We start from the raw sequence: 24,322 nt of genomic DNA, 5'->3' as shown, positions 1-24,322 counted from the left end.
TGATAACCAGGTGGACTATCTCACCAACGTTATCCTTACTGCTGCAGAATATTCCATTCCTCGCACTTCCACTTTACCACGTCGTTTTCCTGTCCCTTGGTGGACTGAGGCATGCCGCAATGCCATTCGCACAAGGAGGCGTGCTCTCCACATTTTTAACCGTCATCCTATGGTGGCAAACTGCATTCATTATAAACAGATGCGAGCGAAACATCGCTGTGTTCTTTGGGATAGCAAACAAGCTTTCAGGATTTCATTCACGAGTTCCTTTAACAGCTCTACCCCTTCCTCTGACGTGTGGGCCAACCTCCGATGGCTGTCTGAGACCAAGATCCATTCCCCCGTTTCCGGCCTCAGTAGCTGACGATGTCATCGTGGACCCTCTTGCTATCTCCAACACCTTGAGCCACCATTTTGTGGAAGTTTCGAGCTCCTCCTACTATCACCCTGCTTTCCTCCATCGGAAACGAGTGGAGGAGGCTCGGGCGATACCCCTCTCTTCTCAGAATCGTGAGTGCTACAATGCCGCTTTTACTATGAGGGAGCTCGATCATGCTCTCAGTTCATCCTGATCCGCCACCCCAGGGCTTGACGCCATCTACATTCAGATGTTCCAGCACCTTTCTCTTGCGGGCAAGCACTTTCTGCTTGACACGTACAACTGCATCTGGACATAGGGCACATTTCCTCGGATGCTGGTGTGAAGCCGCCTTCATACCTATACATAGGCCCGGTAAGGACAAAAATCTTCCTTCTAGCTACTGCTCCATCTGTCTTACCAGCTACATTTGCAAGGTGATAGCACGCATGATTTATGCCCGGCTGGTATGGTGGCTCGAGTCTCAAGAATTTAATGACGAATGCATAGCGAGGATTTCGAGCGCAGCGTTCTGCAGTTGACCATCTCATTTCTCTGTTTACCCATGTCATTAATGGTTTTTTGCGGCTGTGTTTTTCGATTTGGGGAAGGCCTATGACACCCACTGGAGAACTGGTACCCTCCGTACTCTTTACACATGGGTCTTCCGTGGCCGTTTGCCCTGTTTCCTTCAGGCATTTTTACAAGATCGAGTTTTCAGGGTATTTGGGGTTCTGCCTTGTTGGACATCTTTATCCAGGAAAACGGGGTGCCTCAGGGTTCTTTCCTGAGTGTCGTCTTCTTTGCTATCACCATTAACCCTATCATGGCCTGTCTCCCACCAGGCATCTCCAGCTTCATTTTTGTTGATGATTTTGCCATCTATTGCAGTTCTCCATGGACCTGTCTCACTGCGCAGCGTCTTCAGCAGTGTCTTGACCGTCTTTACTCCTGAGCGTCGACAATGGCTTTTGCTTTTCCACTGACAAAACCGTCTGTGTGAATTTCTGGTGACACAAGTGGTTTCTTCCACCATCTTTACATCTTGGGCTTGTTGACCTTCTGTTCATTGAAACTATGAAATTCCTTTGACTCGTGCTTGATAGGAAACACTCTTGCTCCTCCCATGTGTCTTACCTGGCAGCCAGTTGTACATGGTTCCTCAGTGTCCTACGTATCCTCAATGGTACTTCCCAGATTGCTGATCAAACCACCCCCCTCCATTTGTACTGGTCCATTGTCTGTTTGAAACTAAACTGTGGGTGCTTTGTTTATGTATCTGCAGGCCCATCCCTCTTACGCCGTTTCAACACTAATCCACCATCGTGGCATTCGTTTGCCCATGGGCACCTTTTACACCAGCCTGATTGAGAGTCTGTATGCTGAAGCTACTGAACTACCACTGTCCTACTACCGTGACTTTCTCCTCAGCAGGTATGCACACCGTTTGTCTGCCATGCGTGGCCACCGATTGTATGCCTTCTTCTTTGAAGATTCCTTTGATCATCAGTATGGGCCTCATCCTTCTTATCTGTTACCTCCTGGAGTCTGCTTTCGGCACTTGCTACAGTGGCTTAACTTCGCACTACCTGCATCTTTCCCTGTGGGTGTGAACTCTTTGCCACCTTGGCTTCGTGAAGTGGCCCATGCTAACCTTGGCCTTCATTCACTTCTTAACGACACTACTCCAGCCTTGGTCTATCACCTTCAGTTTCACAACCTTCTCATGGAACTTCACAGTAATACCTTTGTATACATTGATGGCTCTCGTACTGACCTTGGGGTCGGGTTCTTTAATCATTGGCACCCATGTCTTTAGATATAGGTTTCCGGCACACTCCTCAGTATTTACAGCTGAGCTCCATGCCCTGTATCAGGCCACGGAGTACATCCGGCAACACAGCCTTTTCAGTTGTGTCCTCTGCTCAGACTCAGTGCCTTACACAGTCTATGTGCACTATACACTGCCCATCCCTTAGTGCAGCAGGTCCAGGAAAACTGTCAACTGCTCACTCTTGGTGGAGCCAGTGTGATGTTTCTATGGGTTCCTGGTCATGTCAGTCTGCCAAGAAACGAGGGCGTGGCTTCCGCCATTTCTGGTATCACATTTGAAGTTTCCCACATCCTTTTCCTCGATTAACTTCTTCCTCCATTAGTCATTCAAGTTTAGGCGCAGGTGGACGCCGTAAGCAATGTGAAGGTGATTCTGCTGTGTTCAGTCACCTCATATATATTCTTTTTCCCCATTTTAGAAATTCCTGTAGTGCTGCTGAGAATAATGTTGGTGCTGTGGGATCTCTTGCCTGACCTCTCTTCCCTATCTTAACATTCCACTATCCTTTAAAGGCTCATAGAAGCTGTTGCATTCATATATACATCATTAATGGAGTACTACCCTGATGACTTATCTTAGAAAGGGCAAAGAAAGGCAAACCCCCAGCTACGGTATTAGTAGACTTAGAAGTAGTTTCTACAATGTTGACTGAAATATACTTCTTGGAATTATAAAGTTATTGGGGATAAAAAACAGGAAGCAAAAGATCAGCCAGAATGTGCACAAAAACCAGAATCCAATAGAAACGCGTGGGTCTCATCGAGGCAAAACAATACGCGATACAATGTGTTGCAGTGGAGAGCATATGATGCAACTGTTAGCTGTGTAACACTTGTGTTCCTGCAGAAATGATACAGTAAGGAGTGAGACACAGCAGACACCAGTAGCCAAGCATGTGGTACGTTGCTGCCAGCCTCATTGTGGACAACTTCAAAATATGTCGACTTAAAAGAGGCTGGAAAGAAGTATGACTGTCCTTCCAGCATTGAAAATGAATTCAATTTGTTAGCTCCATTTTAATACACAGCATTGTTTGACCTAAAATGCACCAAATGTAAACTTGCCAGCGGCTGCATTCTTATTGCAGACTTTTCAAAATAGGCACCTTGTTTTATTTAATTTCGAAGTAGCACAAGAACCATGGGCAATGGCAAAAAGAAAAGCAGTTCATTATCAAGCTGTGATATCAGATGATAAGATGCAAAAAACAAAACCAGTTTTTTTTTTTTTTTAACTGAGTGATTTCTTCATAATCGAATTCCATAGCAATAGTTGTTAATTTTTTTATACGAAAAATAAAAGTTTTTCTGAGAATCTAATTACAAAGAAGGCAGTAACATTACTTTATCTACCTCTTTACTTATTTTTACCAATGTGAGTTGGTTCAGTGTTGTATTGTTAGTTGTATAGCATATCATATTGCCTCAGTGTGATCTGGCCTAAGAGTCAGAGGACATGAAAGGGTGTCAGTAAATGAGAAGGGAGTGACAAGTTTGTAGCATATGCACCATGTTGTTCATTCTGTGCTCTGAGATACAGTAACAGAAACAAAGGAGAAATTGAAAAAAAAGGAGAATTACAGTCCAGGGAGAAGAAATAAAAACATAACGGTTTTCTGACGATGTAGTAATTGTGTCAGAGATGCAAAGGACTTGGTAAAGCAGTTTAATGAAGTGGGTAGTATCTTGGAAACAGGTTATAAGATGAATCTAAATTTAAATAAAGTGAATGTAATTGAGTGCAGTCAAATTAAATCAGATGATGATGATGAGAGAATAAGAATAGAAAATGATATGTTGAGAGTAGTAGAAAACTTAGACCACTTGAGTAGCAAAATAACTGATGACAGTTAAGCTAAGCAAGTAATCAGTTATAAACCAGTAAGAAAGAGAGACGTAGAGTGACTGAGAAACAGGATACTGTAGTGGAGCTGTAGACCTATTCCATGAAGTTAAGAAGAGCAGAAGAAGAAGAAATTGATTACAGCAGAAATAAAAAGTACGTAATTGTAGACTCAGAATAACAATAAATTTTTCCATAAAAAAGCTGAATATATTAATGTCGAATAAAAATTTAAGTTTTAGGAAGTCTTTCCTGAAAGTATTTGTCGGGAATGAGGTCTTGTTCAGAAGTGGAACACGGACAATAAACAATACAGACAAGCCAATAATATATATTTTTGAAGTGCCACTGAACAATGCTGAAGATTAGATGGGTGGATAGAGTAACTGAACAGGCATCTAATTGCATTGGACCAAGCAAGGTGGTACCCATATGTAGGGTTTCTGTGATTTGATTTCCCAAAATTGTTCCAGGCAAATACCAGGAAGGTTCCTTTGAAAGGGCACCATGATTTCTTTCCAATCCTTGAAATGATCCAAGGTTTTGCTCCGTCTCTAATGACCTCGATGTTGACATGTTGTTAAACTTGAATCTTCCTTCCTTCTTTCTTTAATCACTTGGGGGATAAAAGAGCTTTATGGCACAACTAGGCTAAAAGAAATGAGGGATAAAATAAACAATGGAAAATCTGGGAGAAACGTAATGACTAGGGGCACAAAATGAAACTGTGTGGTATTCCGTGAAGTGTCATATTGTTACTAGAAAAGGAAGACAGGTTGAAAAGACACATCACCAAGGTACAAAGGAATAGTTGAAAATAGGGGGAAAATTGTAAAGGGAGACAAAGTGTTGAATACAATAAGCAGGTTCAAATGGATGTAGGCTGGAGAGCTGCACCAAAGCCTTGTTCAGACTAATGACTGCAACAGTAACAAGCTGAAGCACTGCCTTGTGTAGTGTCTTTATGAAATAATTACAAATTACATTATAATCAAAATGAAAACTGACAATTAGGGCTTATAGTGGTCAAATCAGAGGATCAGTGTTATATGATACATGAGAGAATGTTGTATCTGTGACTCTTTGAATTATAAGCACTAAGAGCTATTACAAGTAAATGAAAAAGAGCATTCCTCTTACTCTTAGTCATCAAAGAAATTGCAGGGAGAGACATCATGGCTAAGGGTGCATCAAATGGAACAATGGGGTATTCTGTGATACGCCCTATCCTAATGCTGTGACTGACAACAATGCCTCTGTATCTGAGGGGAATGTGGAATTTGAATCATCTACAGTTTTGTGAATTAAACATCTCACTGTCGTTGTGGCAGCCTTTTATGTCAATTGATTTGATTTAATGTGAGTAGATACTCAGAACTAAGAGTAAGCAATGATGACAGTTCATAAATGCTGATTTACACTGAAGTGCCAAAGAAACGGGTATGAGCATGCATATTCAAATACAGAAACATGTAAACAGGCAGAATATGATGCAGCAGTTGGCAAAGCCTATATAAGACAACAAGTGTCGGGCACATTTATTAGATTGGTTACTGCTACTACAATGATAGATTATCAAGATTTGAGAGAGTTTGAACGTGGTGGTATACTCGGCGCACAAGCGGTTGGGCACATCATCTCTGAGGTAGTGATAAAGTGGGAATTTTCCCTTATGACCACCTCACAAGTATACCGTGAATATCAAGAATCCAGTAAAACATAAAATCTCTGACATTGCTGCGGCTGGAAAAAGATCCTGCAAGAACGGGACCAATGACGATGGAAGAGAATCTTTCAACGTAACGGAAATGCAACTCTTCCACAAATTGCTGCAGACTTCAATGTTGGACCATCAACAAGTGTCAGCATGTGAGCCATTCAACAAACCATCATCAATATGGGTGTTTGTAGCCAAAGGCCCACTCATGTACCCTTGATAACCAACATTGGACTGTTGATGACTGGAAACGTATTGCTTGGTCGGACAAGTCTCATTTCAAATTGTATCAAGAGGATGGACATGTATGGATATGGACCCTGTGTGTCAACAGGGGACTGTTTGAGTTGGTGGAAGCTCTGTAATGGTGTGGGGCGTGTGCAGTTGGAGTGTTATGGGACCCCTGACAAGTCTAGATACGACTCTGACAGGTGACACGTACGTAAGCATCCTGTCTGATCATCTGGATCCATTCATGTCCATTGTGCATTCCGATGGACTTGGGCAATTCCAGAAGGACAGTGCGACACCCCACAAGTCCTGAACTGCTACAGAGTGGCTCCAGGAACACTCTTCTGAGTTTAAACACCTCCGCTGTCCTCTAGACACCCCAGATATGAACATTATTGAGCATATTTGGAATGCCTTGCAATGTGCTGTTCAGAAGAGTTCTCCACCTCCTCGTACTCTTGCAGATTTATGGGCAGCCCTGCGGGATTCATGCCGTCAGTTCCCTCCAATATTACTTCAGACGTTAGTCTTGTCCGTGTTTGCAGCACTTGTGCATGCTTGCGAGGTCCCTATATGTTAGTAAGCAGTTGTACCAGTTTCTTTGGCTTTTCAGTGTAGATTTCATTATCAGCACTTAAACACTGATGGCCAGTAATAATCAACCACCAAACATTGATGCTTTTAATGCTGATGTTACATGATGAATTTATAGAGTGGCGTAAAAAGCAATATACAAATACATGTGATATTGTATGTATTAATCGAATTGAACAATAATCAATATTTCATATCCCACATCTTTTCATCTACAGACTGTAAAAGTAACATTTCTGACTATAGTTTCCCCTTCAGTCGATTGTGTAGTGGACATGGTGCTTATCCTGCTTTTGAAAACACTCAGAAGCTGACAGTGTGGCTGTACAGCTCTAATATTTACATACAAGTTATTGTAGCTTTCCAAATTATTCTTTTCTTTTGCTATTTTATAATGTTCAGTCCATAAAGCAAAGTTGGTTTTTCGTTTTCCCGTAATATGTCACCTTGTTGCCCACACTACTTAATGCCATGAAAATGTGGACTGAATGAACAATGAAAGGCATCAGCCAATGTTCCTGCCTAAGTTCATTCAAAAATGTCAAGCCCTTCCGCTTTTCCTCTGACCATGTTCTACAAGTTGCATTGCAAGCTTTTTCTAAAGATGCGTCCTTGCGCTTAGCTGGAAAATGTCTGATATGAGGTGTGACACACAGGAAGAGGACTTGATGATGTAGATCGATGCATTTACTTACTGACTGCATCCAAATTGGACAAAGTTGAGTTTACAATGATTCTGCATTAGTTAATTGCATTTCTTATAACATTTGTTCCTCTTGTTTTTCATGAGGTTCCACTGGAGCTCTGCCATTTCTGCCTCCCAGTATAACACAGGGACAGGCATGTAGAAAATTGCTCATCTACTGCCTCTGAGCTAATCAGTTTAATATATTACTGTTTGTCAAGACAAAGTTTCAAGAAACTACATGACTTACCGCAACAGAACGTTGAGAAGATGACCACAAACAGACGAAGACATACTGAAACTGGGGAAAGATTAGTTTTGTGACTTAATGCTTTGCCACACAGGACACGGTGTGTCTCTGCCTGCTGTGATCCAGCAATCTCAGCCCATGTTTCTGCTGTTTTCACTACATTTTTGTAGAACTGGTGTGAAGTGTTGTACAAGTATGTGTACTTTCTCACATTTTCTATGAACCATTCTGTTTCATCTCCCAATTGAAAAAACCCCTTGTTGAGCTGATGTAAATTGCCTGGACCGCACGATACTTTGTGATTTTGTAAAAACATGTCCTCTACCGCCGCAATCAAAACCATTTCACTGTGACATACCGCCCCACATGTGACAGGGGTAATGCAGTGATGCATTGTACAAATGTATCACTGGATCACAGCAGGCAGAGACACACCGTGTCCTGTGTGGCAAAGCATTAAGTCACAAAACTAATCTTTCCCCAGTTTCAGTATGTCTTTGTCTGTTTGTGGTCTTCTTCTCAATGTTCTGTTGCGGTAAGTCATGTAGTTTCTTGAAACTTTGTCTTGACAAACAGTAATATATTAAACTGATTAGCTCAGAGGCAGTAGATGAGCAATTTTCTACATGCCTGTCCCTGTGTTATACTGGGAGGCAGAAATAGCAGAGCTCCAGTGGAACCTCATGAAAAACAAGAGGAACAAATGTTATAAGAAGTGCAATTAACTAATGCAGGGTCATTGTAAACTCAACTTTGTCCAATTTGGATGCAGTCAGTAGGTAAATGCATCGATCTGCATCATCAAGTCCTCTTCCTGTGTGTCACACCTCATATCAGACATTTTCCGGCTAAGTGCAAGGACGCATCTTTAGAAAAAGCTTGCAGTGCAACTTATCGAACATGGTCAGAGGAAAAACGGAAGGGCTTAATATTTTTGAATGAACTTAGGCAGGAACATTGGCTGATGCCTTTCATTGTTCATTCAGTCCACATTTTCACGGCATTAAGTAGTGTGGGCAACAAGGTGATATATTATGGGAAAACGAAAAACCAAATTTGCTTTATGGATGGTGTGGTGGAGACTAAAGATGGGCAAACTCGTTCATCCTTGGGAACTAGTTCACTGGTTATCGTCCTTTTTTTGGGAACTGTTCATTTTTACTTGTTCACCGTTCATTTGTGCATGGTATATGGTTGTTATGAAAAATTGAAAATTAGTAACATAAGTGACTGAAGGATGGAAGATGCCAAGAGAGGCACTTGCCTCACACCTGGAGTACAGAGTTTTTATTCATTACAGAATTCTCACACACTTGTAGAAGCAATTTCCGTGATTCTGCAAAACCTCTCATTTAGCCAACTGTAGCGTTATGTGACTGACTGTTGTGAAATAATATAAGGTGTCGCACGAAAAACTGGCCCCGAGTACAGACTGCTTGCCAATTACGCAGGATTTTTTGACCGCTATGAGCAGAATAGATAAACATGTAATACTTAGGCAGTGAAGAAATAAAAAATAAGCTAATGCAAACAACTACTTCAAAACAATAGATGACGATTGGTGGGTGACAGTGTGTAGTCTAGTACTCATGCCGGTTTTTTGTGTGCTACCCTGTACCACTGAAATAATACTGTAGAAGTTACCATATTCTGTTTACAAAATTTGAGACCAGACACTCGATTATCGAATGGGGGCTTCATTTGGTTTTAAGTCGGTCTGCCTTCTATAACAATGAACATGCTGTTTTACCTTGGATCAAAAGGGATGGAAAATGGCCACACATGTGTGGCGTGTCTACTTCCTTTCCAATTGTAATAACGAAAAAACTTGGCTTTTTATAACTATGTCTTCTGCTGTTTATTGAAGTAATGCAGTGAGCTGACATGCCATTTTGCTACCTGAAAAGATGCATGTATTACATACACCATAATTTTTACATAATTTACGTAATTATAAAATACATTTTAATTACCGGTTGTGGATGCTAAATACAATACAGAAATAACCAAAAGTCCAGAGTTCAAGAAAGTTTTGAAAAAGATCTAGAATGGGCGTGCACAGTGAATGAAACAAACGACTCGATACTGAACTAATTAGGAGCAGTCGGCAGTGGAACTGCGACAAGTGGCCACGCAAAGGAGGACAAGTCCGGCCAAGGGAGACCGAGACTTAGACAGATGGGAACGGGACCGAGGCTGGAGCGATGCCAACCAGCATGCCATTGTGGGAACAAGATCGACCGTTTCCCATTCCCGGGAACTATAAGTAGAAACCCGTGACCAAAGTGAACTATGAAAGACGTTTCTTAGAATTCGTTCCTCGCTCCTTCCATTAATCTTGGTGAACCGTTCTTTTGGACCTGTTAGTTTGTGAATGACCTATCTCAAGCAGAGACATGTCGCTTTGTGATCGGCACCATGTCCATTTGTCACCACAAGTGGCGCTCCAAAGGGACACGTGACTCAGATGTCAAGTGGCCCACTGCTGTTTTCATTAATTTGAGGACATTTGATGTGCCTCTTAATAAGTTGTTTTATATAGATGAAGCAAAGCTACATCCATCTCAAGCCACTATTTTGGGATTTGCTTGTGTTCTGCCCTATACAGTCTTTCTCCTTCAATTTTGAGGAACCTATTCGAGAAAAGAAATTGATTTTTCTACATTTTGTAGTCTGACATCACAGCTTGGTAGTAAACTGGTTTTATTTTCTTAGTTGTCCACAGTTATTGTAATATTATGAAAAGTTTGCAGTGAAGTTGTTTATATGTACTTGTGGCGGGTATTAAGACATGGTTGCTGCATACGAAATACAGCGAACATATTGAAATTGTTTTTAGTGGTGGAAGGAGAGTAATATCTCTTCTCAGTCCTGAGTAATTAGGTGGTACACACCGTTTTGACATTTGGCCGCAGTGAACTATGACATGCAACAATCATTGTTAGAGCTGCGCGCTAAGCAGATTTGTGGTTCGTGTTTCTCTTTTGAGCATGGTTTATGAAGTCAGTTACTTAAGTTAATATTGCATTATGAGTTATTTTCATTTTAAAACTAGAGGTAGACAATCACAGGTCCAGTGGCAGAGTTACTATATACTGTATATGGAAATTTATCTTGTCTACACTAACAGTTTCATTCATGAAACATTCAATAACTATTTTCATTTGGATATTGTTGAACAAATGTTGTGTGTCCCAGCAAGCAATGAATGAGAGATGGGATTTTGCTGTTGATATAAGTAAAACATTGTGTTCTGGATGCTTTATGCTTACCTGTTTATCTACCTGTTTTTTTACTTACCCTTCCCCTCTTAATGCTGTCAGGTTATATGAAGTAAAACTCCATTTCACATATTTTTGTAATAATTATTACATAACTGTTTGTGTTGTCTTTGAAAAAAACCTATCTTTTTTTATTTTCCTGGACAAACAATGTTGAAACTGTGCGGTTACAATTGTGTGCTGCTGAAACCCACTGGTTTTTATGTGCAGAAATAGAAACCTTATATTGCAAAAATACAACAACACAAATCACTACATACAATGTTTACTGCAATACAAATCTGCACAACCAGCAGAAGATGTGGAAAACTTTTGACACCATTCCTCTTGCCATTATGTTAAACATGTACACTCAGCATTACATTTTCTGTCCTCATCAATGGGTTTTGCCAGACAGACTTGCATATTCAGTGTTCACTAGGTACTTTCTCATATAAACTCTGTTTTTCAGCTGGGATATACTGCCACATGTGAAGTAAAGTTTTCTGCTTGGTACTTTTAACTGACAGAATTTTATCACACAAGTTAGGGAAACCTTTAATGTTATCTAGCAAAAGATTTCTTTTCCCAGCATCTCTCAGCTTCTTTGCAATGCTTTGACAAATCCCCAGTTGCTGGATGTTACGACATTTCCTTGCTATTAGTTTAGTAGTGTTGTCAGATGGAATATGTAGCCAGGTATGCTCAGTTATTTCGACTGAACTTCTGTGCAACTCAAGGTCTTGTGTGCTAAGATCCCTGAAATCCTTTGGGTCCATCTTGCACAGAAGGAGTCTGTTGTCCTTGGTATTGGCAATGATTTGAATCCAGTTTACTGGGTGAAAAGGCATTTTGTTCTTTTCTGTAAGGGCAAAATCTCTGTTACAGTGGGAAACAATGCCCTATAATGAGTCATTTCTGCTTTACAGCAGCGAAATATTTATGGATAGTTAGATTTTGGAGAAGAGTCATAATATTTTGAAAATCTCTCACAAAATCAGCAATGTTTAGACTTACATTCAAATGAAAATCATATGAAAAAAAGAAACAAGACAGAAAGAATCACAGACATTGTCTGGGAGTATGTTTTAACTCAGTGAGGAAAGTTGAAAATTTGCGCCAGACCTGGATTCAGACCCGGTCTCCTGCTCTCTAGGCAGATGCTCTGATCACCAAGTCATCCAGAGACAGTGATTATCACAACTCCACAGACCACCCTAGCATGTCTCCCATCTGACCCAAATTTTCAGCTTATCCACACACTACAAATCTAGTGTCCCTTGCCCGTTATACTCATTACTCACGGCATTTCGCCAGTTTCCATAAGAGTTCAAGCCTGGTGTGCATCTGCATTGAAGAGATCATTGGTTGTTCTCACTTTAATTATATACACTGATACGTCCTGCCCAACGTGAAGTTGAATACCACCTGGTAGTGTTGTGGGTATGTGATGCATCAACAAAAGTGTATGAGGGGGGTAGACACGGATGGGAATCACCCTAATGAAGATATCAGCTGCAGATGGGGAAATTCAATGAGATAAGCAACTTTGAGAAAGGACAGTTTATTATTATGCAGAGCTTGTAAATGAGTATCTTGAAAATGGCGAAGTTGGTCAAATGTTCATGTGCTAACATCTTGAGCATGTATGGAAAGAGGTAGAAGGACAGTGAAACTACCACTGGGTACTAAATGGTTGGACATCCTCAACTTGTCATAGAATGTGGGGTTGGGAGGTTTGTCTGCTCTGTAAAGTAGGATGGATGGTGATCTTTGGCAAGTAAGCTGAAAGAGAACAATGCTGGTGCACACGCAAGTGTTTCAGAGCACACCGTTCATTGTACATTGTTGAATGTAGTGCTCCACAATAGACCATCCCTACGTGTTCACATATTGACCTAATGACATCACAGTTATGATTGCAACGGGCACAGGATCATTGGGATTCGACTGTCAATCACTGGAAATGCGTCGGCTCTTCAGGTGATCACAGTTTTGCTGCATTAGGTCCCTGGTTGTCTCCACAAATGCCGTCGTCAAGATGAACGGTGGCTTGAAACGAGCAGCGTGCCACGGATGCCAGCTGGTGGGAGCAGGATTACGCTATGGGAGACATTCTGCTCTGCTTGTGTGGGACTTGTGGTGGTAATCGAAGACACGGTGACAGCATGTGAACCACATGTATCTCTTCATGGATGTTGTCTTCCCCAACGATGATGTTATCTTTCACCAGTATAATTGTCCATCTCTCGGAGCCAGAATCATGCTACAGTGTTTTGAGCAGCATTGTAGTGAACTCATGTTTATGTCTCGGCAACCAGATTAGCCTGATGTAAATCGTATGTAACCCATCTGGAGCGCTATCGGACACTATCACCACATACACACATCATCGGCCTGTTATTTATGCAAAATACACAACTTGTGCCAGAATGAGATTTTCCCTCTGCAGCGGAGTGTGCGCTGATATGAAACTTCCTGACAGATTAAAACTGTGTACCGGACCGAGACTCAAACTCGGGACCTTTACACAACTTGTGCAAAGACATCTAATGCCACATACCTCCACAAACCTACCACCAAGCTGTCGTCTCTCTGATCTGCAGACTCTGTGATGTATTTAATTCTGAAGATGGACAAACAGGTTGTGAAGCAGGTGGTCATAATGTTTTGGCTCATCAGTGTCTATGTGGTGTTAGTTCTTTCGGACATCTCCAAAAGAACAGACACCACATATATGTAAAAATGGGAATTATGGTCAAAACATTCAATTTTATTGCTTTTTTCTGCAAACTATCCTTCACTTTGTGTAACGCAATACTGAAACTCCTCTGAGACATTCTGTAAAAATGCTGGAAATGTTTGGGATACATGTTCTTTCATTATGTCGAATGTGATATATTTCTTTTTGAAACATAACAAATGTATCCAATATCTTCTTTGCTGCTCAACATCTAAGAGTTATAAAAGATCCATTGCATCTTTGCCTGATGAAAATGACATATTTTGACCCATTCATAGCATGACTGTCCCACGTCCCTGACTTGCCACTGCCAGTGTCTCCACCAGGTCATTTCTGTGTGTATTGGACATTAAGCATTCATGTTGAAACTTCCTGGCAGATTAAAAATGTGTGCCCGACCGAGACTCGAACTCGGAACCTTTGCCTTTCGCGGGCAAGTGCTCTACCAACTGAGCTACCGAAGCACGACTCACGCCCGGTACTCACAGCTTTACTTTCTGCCAGTACCTCGTCTCCTACCTTCCAAACTTTACAGAAGCTCTCCTGCGAACCTAGCAGAACTAGCACTCCTGAAAGAAAGGTTCGCAGGGGAGCTTCTGTAAAGTTTGGAGAGTAGGAGACGAGGTACTGGCAGAAAGTAAAGCTGTGAGTACCGGGCGTGAGTCGTGCTTCTGTAGCTCAGTTGGTAGAGCACTTGACCGCGAAAGGCAAAGGTCCCGAGTTCGAGTCTCGGTTCGGCACACAGTTTTAATCTGCCAGGAAGTTTCATATCAGCGCACACTCCGCTTCAGAGTGAAAATCTCATTCTGGAAGCATTCATGTTGTTTGCAGAACTGTAAATCTCTATTCCTTCTCTTCCTTTTCCAGCAGCTCGAATGTTATTACAATCTACATGTGCCTGCTGTGTGGAGCAGTTTCAATGAAAGACACAGGTTGTAAGGGCTAACAGTTAGAGCTAACATTGACTACCAGCTGTCACTACAGGGAGTTGGAACAAAATAGTACCTTAAATGAGAGTGTTCCTAATCTGATAGAAAGTGATGTATTGACATAAGGTCCTGCATGATGATTCCTTCCCTTAACTACTATTACTACCTGTTGCTTATCTAGATAAGCCACTTGTGAAGACTCACATATTATAGAAATATCTTGGTGACTAAAAGTCATCATTGGCTGCATAGTACTTACACAGCCAGTGTTGACTTTTAGTCATGATGAAGTTGCTGAGATTCATGTGGGCTACAGAACACTGCATGTTTAAAACATTTAAATGTTTTTAACAAATAAACTGAACAGAGAGTTCTTTTCATTGTAAATGGTATTGTGTTGTTCCTGTCTGATAATTTATATGAGCTTCTGACAATGTAATGATACAGTATGTTAAGTTAGTGTTCAAAATCTTTGACGTATGTGTGATGCCATTATCACTGATCCTCTATTTTGACCAATATACATCCTTAATTGTCAGTTCCCATTTTGATTATAGCGTAATTTGTAATTACTTCCTAACACACATGCAGTGTTTCAATCTGTTGTTGTTGCAGATATTAGTCTCAGATGGGTTTGGTGCAGCTCTCCACCCCCTACATACATTTGAACTTGCTTACTGTATTTTTTTACACTAAAGAGGGCTTTGACCTCTGATTTTTTAGATGGTGAAATGTCTCCTCTTTTACCCATTTTTGGAGGTTACAATTAGTAAAATCTGTCTGTTAAACAATCCGTTGTGAAGTCGATATTATGAAATTGATAATCAAAGCTTACACGCGAGAACGCCACTGAACAGGTCCTTTTTTGTATGCTGTACTCTGCACATTGATACCTACAATAAGTCAACAATCCAGTGTCATGTAGCAACAATAGATACAAAATTCAACAACTTAATAAGTGACATGAATAACTGTCAAAAATTTTCTGATCGATCGCATTAAATATAGTACTCAGCATGTAGTTGTTACCATGAACCATGGACATTGGTGGGGAGGCTTGTGTGCCTCAATGGTACAGATAGCCGTATTGTAGGTGCAACCACAATGGAGGGGTATCTGTTGAGAGGCCAGAAAAATGGGTGGTTCCTGAAGAGAGGCAGCAGCCTTTTCAGTAGTTGCAGGGGCAACAGTCTGGATGATTGACTGATCTGGCCTTGTAACACTAACCAAAACGGCCTTGCTGTGCTTTTACTTTGAATGGCTGAAAGCAAGGGGAAACTACAGCCATAATTTTTCCCAAGGGTATGCAACTTTACTGTATGGTTAAATGATGATGACGTCCTCTTGGTTAAAATATTCCGGAGGTAAAATAGTCCCCCATTTGGATCTCTGGGTCGGGACTACTCAAGAGGACGTTGTTATCAGGAGAAAGAAAACTGCCATTCTAGGGGTCGGAGCGTGGAATATCAGATCCCTTGATTGGTCAGGTAGGTTAGAAAATTTAAAAAGGTGAATACATGGTTACAAATACAAAATCAAATAGGGGTTATGCAGGAGTAGGTTTAATAATAATAATAATAAAAAGGGAATGCGGGTAAGCTACTACAAACAGCATAGTGAACGCATTATTGTGGCCAAGATAGATACGAAGCCCACGCCTACAACAGTAGTACAAGTTTATATGCCGACTAGTTCCCCAGATGATGAAAAGATTGATGAAATGTATAATGAGATAAAAGAAATGATTCAGATAGTGAAGGGAGACAAAAATGTAATAGTCACGGGTGACTGGAATTCGATAGTAGGAAAAGAAAGAGAAGGAAACGTAGTAGGTGAATATGGAATGGGGGTAAGGAATAAAAGAGGAAGCCGCCTGGTAGAATTTTGCACAGAGCATAACTTAATCATAGCTAACACTTAGCTCAAGAATCATAAAAGAAGGTTGTATACATGGAAGAAGCCTGGAGATACTGAAAGGCTTCAGATAGATTATATAATGGTAAGACAGAGATTTAGGAACCAGGTTTTAAATTCTAAGACATTTCCAGGGGCAGATGTGCACTCTGACGACAGTCTATTGGTTATGAACTGTACATTAACTGTAGATTAAAACTGCAAAAAGGTGGGAATTTAAGGAGATGGGATCTGGATAAACTGACAGAACCAGAGGTTGTAGAGTGTTTCAGGGAGAGCATTAGGGAACGATTGACAAGAATGGGGGAAAGAAATACAGTAGAAGAAGATTGGGTAGCTTTGAGAGATGAAGTAGTGAAGGCAGCAGAGGATCAAGTAGGTAAAAAGATGACGGCTAATAGAAATCCTTGGGTAACAGAAGAGATACTGAATTTAATTGATGAAAGGAGAGAATACAAAAATGCAGTAAAGGAAGCAGGCAAAAAGGAATACAAATGTCTCAAAAATGAGATCAACAGGAAGTGCAAAATGGCTAGGCAGGGATGGCTAGAGGACAAACGTAAGGATGTAGAGGCGTATATCACTAGGGGTGAGACAGATACTGCCTACAGGAAAATTAGAGAGACATTTGTAGAAAAGAGAACCAGTTGCATGAATATCAAGAGCTCAGATGGAAACCCAGTTCTAAGCAAAGAAGGGAAAGCAGAAAGGTGGAAGGAGTATATAGAGGGTCTATACAAGGGCGATGTTTTTGAGGACAATATTATGGAAATGGAAGAGGAGGTAGATGAAGATGAAATGGGAGATATGATACTACATGAAGAGTTTGACAGAGCACTGAAAGACCTAAGTCGAAACAAGGCCCCGAGAGTAGATAACATAGCATTAGAACTGCTGACAGCCTTGGGAGAGCCATCCCTGAGAAAACTCTACCATCTGGTGAGCAAGATGTATGAGACAGGCAAAATATCCTCTGACTTCAAGAAGAATATGATAATTCCAATCCCAAAGAAAGCAGGTGTTGACAGATGTGAAAATTACCGAACTATCAGTTTAATAAGCCACGTCTGCAAAATACTAACACGAATTCTTTACAGAAGAATGGAAAAACTGGTAGAAGCCAACCTCGGGGAAGATCAGTTTGGATTTCGTAGAAATGTTGGAACATGTGATGCAATACTGATCCTACAACTTATCTTAGAAAATAGATTAAGGAAAGGCGAACCTACGTTTCTAGCATTTATAGACTTAGAGAAAACTTTTGACAATGTTGACTGGAATACTCTCTTTCAAATTCTGAAGGTGGCAGGGGTAAAGTACAGGGAGCAAAAGGCTATTTACAATTTGTACAGAAACCAGATGGCAGTTATAAGAGTCAAGGGGCATGAAAGGGAAGCAGTGGTTGGGAAGAGAGTGAGACAGTGTTGTAACCTCTCCCCGATGTTATTGAATCTGTATATTGAGCAAGCAGTAAAGGAAACAAAAGAAAAATTCAGAGTAGGAATTAAAATCCATGGAGAAGAAATAAAAACCTTGAGGTTTGCCGATGACATTGTAATTCTGTCAGATACAGCAAAGGACCTGGAAGAGAAGCTGAACGGAATGGACAGTGTCTTGAAAGTAGGATATAAGATGAACAACAACAAAAGCAAAACAAGGATAGTGGAATGTAGTCAAATTAAATCAGGTGAGACACTTAAAGTAGTAAAGGAGTTTTGCTGTTTGGGGAGCAAAATAACTGATGACGGTCGAAGTAGAAAGGATATAAAACGTAGACTGGCAGTGGCAAGGAAAGCATTTCTGAAGAAGAGAAATTTGTTAACATCGAGTATAGATTTAAGTGTCAGGAAGTCTTTTTCTGAAAGTATTTGTATGGATTATAGCCATGTATGGAAGTGAAACGTGGACGATAAATAGTTTAGACAAAAAGAGAATAGAAGCTTTTGAAATGTGGTGCTACAGAAGAATGCTAAAGATTAGATGGGTAGATCACATAACTAATGAGGAGGTATTGAATAGAATTGGGGAGAAGAGGAGTTTGTGGCACAGCTTGACAAAAAAAAGGGACCGGTTGGTAGGACATGTTTTGAGCATCAAGGGATCATAAATTTAGCATCGGAGGGCAGCGTGGAGAGTAAAAATCGTAGAGGGAGACCAAGAGATGAATACACTAAACAGATTCAGTAGGTTGTGGGTTGCCAAAGGTACTGGGAGATGATGAAGCTTGCACAGGTTAAAGTAGCATGGGGAGCTGCATTAAACCAGTCTGTGAACTGAAGACCACAACAACAACATTAAAAATGTGCAGTGCGTCTAATAATTTGGCCAGGGGCTGTAGTAGCATTTTTCATTTGGTTAAAGACTACGATCTGGTGGATACATTTTATGCATAACCCCAAACATTGGTCTGCAATTTACCAACAATGTTTTTATGTCATACATTACCATACACTCAGCTCATAGAAGTCTTTATTAACTGGAAACCTTATGGTGTCAAAAGGCATATTAAATTTACATTTACATGTACTGAATGTTGTACACTAAGGTTGTGAAATACTTGAAGTGAAGTGACACCTTTAAATGCTACTTGTATATGTATAAATAACAAATGAATCTCTGTTGTTGGTATCCTCTTAATGTGGACTAGCCTTTCTATGGCAAGAAAATGAATATAAGTTTGCAGAGGGTCTGATTGTATTACTGTCTGAATAGTCAGAATTCACGATTCCATGGATTCTTTTACGTAGCAGAAATGTTGGAATGAAAGTCTTATAATCTGCTGTGGATGACAGTACTTCCATTTGACTATCAAGATATGTTCAAAGCAATTAACAAGTCTCATTTGATGGCATGACATAACATCTTTTCTGTGTACTATGGCATATATTTGAAAAAAAAGGAAAGTTGGTTACAAGTGTTACATCCCATCAGCTTGGAAATCATCGTAGGTGGAACATTAACATGGCTTGGACAAGAATGAGTGAGTGGATTGGTTGTGACCTCAGCGAAGGAACTGCCAAAGGCCTTGCCACAGAAGTAACACTGGCTCCTTTAAGATCACCAAAGATAAGCACTGTAAGGCTTGGCTGGTACTTGGATGGGTCACCATTTGGGTCTGCCAAGTGCTGTTGGCAAGTGGGGTGCACTTGGCTCTTGCAAGGCCAATTGAGGAGCTACTTGATTGAGAAGTAGTGTCACCCATCACAAAAACTAACAAAAGCTGGGAGAGTGGGTGCTGACCATATGCCACTCCATATCCTTATCAGATGATGCCTAAGGTCTGAGGATGACATGGCATATGATCGGCACCATTAGGCCTTCAAAGTCTGCTGAGATGTTTCTTTTGTTTTAATGAAGGAATATCAGCGAGCTTATGTGCAACGATTTATGAAAAATGGTAGGGTGACACTATGGGAGTTAGAACCTACTTGCTCTTAAGTATGACTTAACTGCTGTGACATCAGGCCTGGTGATCCGTTGGTATAGAAGGTTCCTGGAAACCACGCACCACAGATTTTTTTCAGCCAGCCCTTAACCTAGCCTTCCCCTCGCAGCTATGCGAACATTCACTAGAAATAACAAGTGGATCAGATTTCATGTCACTCTGTATGTCTCTTTTCGCCAGGGGATGGCTGCAGTATGTCGGGTCACACAAGTTCCTCCCCCCCTCTTCCTCCCCCACCCCTCTTCCTCCCCCGCCCCCTCTTCCTCCCCCGCCCCCTCTTCCTCCCCCGCCCCCTCTTCCTCCCCCGCCCCCTCTTCCTCCCCCGCCCCCTCTTCCTCCCCCGGCCCCCTCTTCCTCCCCCGGCCCCCTCTTCCTCCCCCGGCCCCCTCTTCCTCCCCCGGCCCCCTCTTCCTCCCCCCGCCCCCTCTTCCTCCCCCCGCCTCCTCTTCCTCCCCCCGCCCCCCTCTTCCTCCCCCCCGCCCCCTCTTCCTCCCCCCTGCCCCCTCCCTCCCTTGCCCCTCTCCCTTCTCCCTTCTCCCTGCCCCTCCTCTTGGCCCTCTGCCTGGCCCTCTCCCTCTGCTTCGCCCTCCCTCTCCCCTTCCCCCTCCCCTTCCCCCTCCCTGTCTATCCTCTCCTTATCCCCCTCTCCCTCAGCCTCGCCCTCTGCCTCTCCCCCTCCTACCTCCCTGTGCATACATTTGTTATCGATTTTTTTCTTATGCTTGAAATGTGTTCTTCTATCAGCGTGATTGCTTGTAAAAGAATTGACAGTATTTAACTATTAATGATAGTTCCCTCTTTCAGGGCACTCGAGGCACTGGTTAATTTTGCATATAGTGGAAGAGTTGTCATTGACAGCAACAATGTACAGTCTTTAATGGTTGGTGCATCTTTCCTTGCCCTACACAAAGTCAGAGATGCATGTGCTGACTTCTTAAAACGGCGGTAAGTATTTATGTGAATGTGTGTTGATGTGGCGTACCTGTAGAAATAAGAAAATGGCAATACAGATATTGTCAATTCTGGAAATTGCTTTACAACTCATTTTTTTCTTTCTTCAAGTAAATTTGTATTATATTCCATTAGAGGACCTATAAAGCAACATGTAGAATACTGGGTAAATAAGATGGCACCTGACCATTTCTCTGTGTTCTTGCGAATGTAATTCCTGTTTCATAACTTTTATAGAAAATCCATTCATACAGATATATACTGGGAAGCTGTCCACCACTGTTCTTTGGTGTGGCACACACTTCCTGAAAACTTAAAAATTCAGTGTGAAATTTTGCACTGAATATTGAAACATAATATAGAAATGGCTTCAACCCTCCACAGATGTGTCAAGAAATCTCTGAATGACCTATAGAAAGAACGCACCATTGACCATCAAAAGGTGCATCAAAGATCAAAAGGTGCAAACCTGACTTTGCCAGCAAATTACACTCAATATGTTGTTTGTGATAAGTAGCTGGGAAGTTCAAATTTGTGATAACGTGATTAATAAAGAAGAAATCAAGATTGAATTCTTTCAAGGAGTACTAGGAAACAAAACAGTTGGAAGAGCATCTGTAAATTTAGATATTAATGAATGTAGATGAGGAACTGCTGATTCTTTAGCTACAAGAAGTGTTCGAACAGGCACAGAAATAAAAGGGAATATATTTCATAACTTTGAACTGAAACTTTAGGTAATATATTGACTTCTTGAAAAGTTCAGGGGAATGCCTCTAGGTATAATTGTCAGCGACAGCTGATGTTTTGCGTACTAACTGTAACCATTCTAGAAGCACAATGATTATACCTTGTGAGTTTCTCAAAGGTACTTCGTAAATTCCTTGCCTGACTTTCATTTTGGGTTGTGCACAGTATCACTTTTTATCTGTAAAAGAATGAAGAGGAAATTGCTGACAAGCATTTAAAAAAGGAACATTAGCTACAAAACCCCTTTTTGAGAAATGCGTGTTGTAGGAAAAATATATGAAGGGAAACTACTCCATTTGTGCTGTTGTGTAAGGGAAATGGAAAAATCTTTTATTGTAAAGAAGCCGATGTATTGCATGCAGTACAAAAATCTCTTTTGAGTGTGTGTAACTTTTTTACTGCACATTCCACGAAACAATTTCAATGGCTGTTACATCTAGAGAAGAGTATGTGGACAAGTTTAATCAGTAAGCATCAAAGAATGGGCTGTTACTGTCTCCTGGAAATGCTGTTGTTGTGAAATTGTTTGCTTTGCTTCGGCAGAAAAGTTTTACCTAGTCACCAAATCATGATTTCATTTCCAAATTACAGGAGATAAGTGTTGTTATTGTCAGTTGGAGTCTGTAAGAAAAGCTGTTGTCTGTTTAAATCTAATAGACTACTGGTTGCAGATAATTTCACCCTTCAGACAGATGTTTCAATAAGATAGACTTTTAAACATTGGAACAGACATCAGTAACTAACATCCAAACTCTAACTACTCAAATACTAAACATTAAACTAAACATTAGCAATGCATTTTGTTTGGGTTATTGAAGTCTGCTAAGCAGGTAAGGTGACAAGAATTTTTAACGTCAAGGAGAGGAAAAGCCAAAGGGTGTGGGAGATGTTAAAAGAGAGATATAAATGTTACCTTGCATTATTCTTGTTCCATCGATCCTGAGGAAAGGGATCTCTGGGCTGTGAAAAAGAAACCACATTAAGTGACATTAAACCTGGTCAACAGCTGGCTGCCTCAGAGAGTAAGTCAGCACTGATTGTAACATGGAGCAAATAACATGGCCACTACTCTGCCTGGCTAACTGCACAAAGTGGCAACATTGTATACTGTGGTAGTTCCTGGAGAAATCCCTTTCCCCCTTTTGAGTTTTCATGCTATGTCTATGCCCCTGTTCTACTGGTAAACAGCGTATCATCTGAGTGGAATGTCTTGCGGTCAGAACAGCTAGGTACCGAATTTTTTAGAGCACCTTTTGTCTGAGTGCTGTGAAGCCCTGAGTGTAGTGGTTTGCATAGCTACAATATATTTCACTTTCTGTCACACTGGTAATAACAGCTTGGTCCTATAACATTTTTGCGACAGATTTCTTGGCAGATGATCCGCTTTGAATGGCACGTCAGACCTCTCTGGGACCCAGCAGCGGATGAGGTAAGGGCACCGAGCGCCCCAGCCCTATATCCAAAGTGTCATCTACTACTCATCACTTTGGAAAGTATAAAATGCTTTACTGTTGTTAAGTGGTGCTCCACAAAGAATATCTATGATCTGTGTTTCACTGTCAGTGGGAACAGAGGCAGACAGCCTGTTGTTATATGTTGAGTATTCTATTACACTAATACGCAAGACATGAGTAGGGTTAAAAACTAATTTTATAGTTTGTGATCCAATCAGAATATCTGATTGTGTCGCTTAGTGTTGTTATTAATGCTTCATATCTTGTTGCCGTTCAGTTTAGAAATGATTCTTCATGCAGTTTTTCTTTAGGAATTCATAAGTTTTTGTCAAGTCATGACGAGTAACTGCGATGTAATAGATTTTCCTGTCGTTTGGTTTCTTGTAGTAAATGTACATGATATATAGTGTGAATACTTTGCTGTGCATTTTCTATAGCAACACAAGCATGCTGCACATTTTGATGTCCACATATGGATTCGTGGAAGTTGCTAATGGCGATGTCACCAAACGTCTACTACTAGGGTGCCTAATTGCTGTTGCAGAGATTTAGCACAGAGGAACTACATCCACTTTGTAATTATTCCACTGACATACGGATCCTATGTGATGAAAAAAACTCAAAATTTGTGTCATTGGCGGTAGAGTCAAAGTTCTTTGGAGATGTTTGCATGGGAAGAAGCTTGGTATTCACATTGCAGACATCTATGACCATTAATTAACCCAGTTTATTGAATTGGGCTTGTGAGAAGAATTAATATGTAAAGGTTGTCTTCAAACTTCGTTAAAGGATTCCTTGTACTAATTTGCAGCTCCGTTAAATAAAATGGATAGCACGAACCTCGAGTGCACTGGCCTGAATTGTGACTAGAACTGAAAACTCACACCGCCCTTGCATCATAAAACACATGTGGTACCACTGAGCTGACCAGATGCTGCTGGGAGCTGGTCTGTCTCACCACAATAATGGTTGCTGAGCCTTGTAATGCAACGTAATAGATAAGGACAGTTGTTACTTTTGTGAAGCATGGCATTCATGGATTGCAAAAATTAAATTGTCTCACATGAGGGTTATGCAGTGTAACTCATTGAAGTGGTGAGGGAACACCAAGTGATTTTAGCAGAACAATTCAGATCCCCATGCAAAGTAAATGCACTGTCACAGGGTTGCCAAATATTTGAAAGTGTGCTGCCAAGTCTTACCCATGCTAGGGGCGGGCAGCTATGTAGCAAAATGCTTGTGCTCATCTTATACGGTCTCTCAGAGGGGAGATGCGAGTGTATTTGGTTATGCTGCATTATCTTCTGATATGAAACTTCCTGGCAGATTAAAACTGTGTGCACCGACCGAGACTCGAACTCGGGA

The 24,322-nt window shown here is 41.1% G+C and overlaps 1 protein-coding gene across 1 annotated transcript in view; it reads left to right on the top strand.

Annotated features, from left to right (window-relative positions):
- LOC124786882 (kelch-like protein 18) overlaps window positions 1–24,322 on the top strand; it is a 161,046-nt gene that overhangs the window by 19,158 nt on the left and 117,566 nt on the right. Inside the window, exon 3 of the mRNA XM_047254297.1 lies at window positions 20,607–20,747. Within this exon, the coding sequence (XP_047110253.1) occupies window positions 20,607–20,747 (141 nt within the window). The remainder of the gene's footprint in view (window positions 1–20,606; window positions 20,748–24,322) is intronic.

The sequence above is a fragment of the Schistocerca piceifrons genome, chromosome 1, assembly GCF_021461385.2.
Source record: "Schistocerca piceifrons isolate TAMUIC-IGC-003096 chromosome 1, iqSchPice1.1, whole genome shotgun sequence".
Classification (NCBI taxonomy): Eukaryota; Metazoa; Arthropoda; class Insecta; order Orthoptera; family Acrididae; genus Schistocerca; species Schistocerca piceifrons.
The sequence above is the reverse complement of the archived record's forward strand: the minus strand, read 5'-3'. Positions and strand labels throughout refer to the sequence as shown.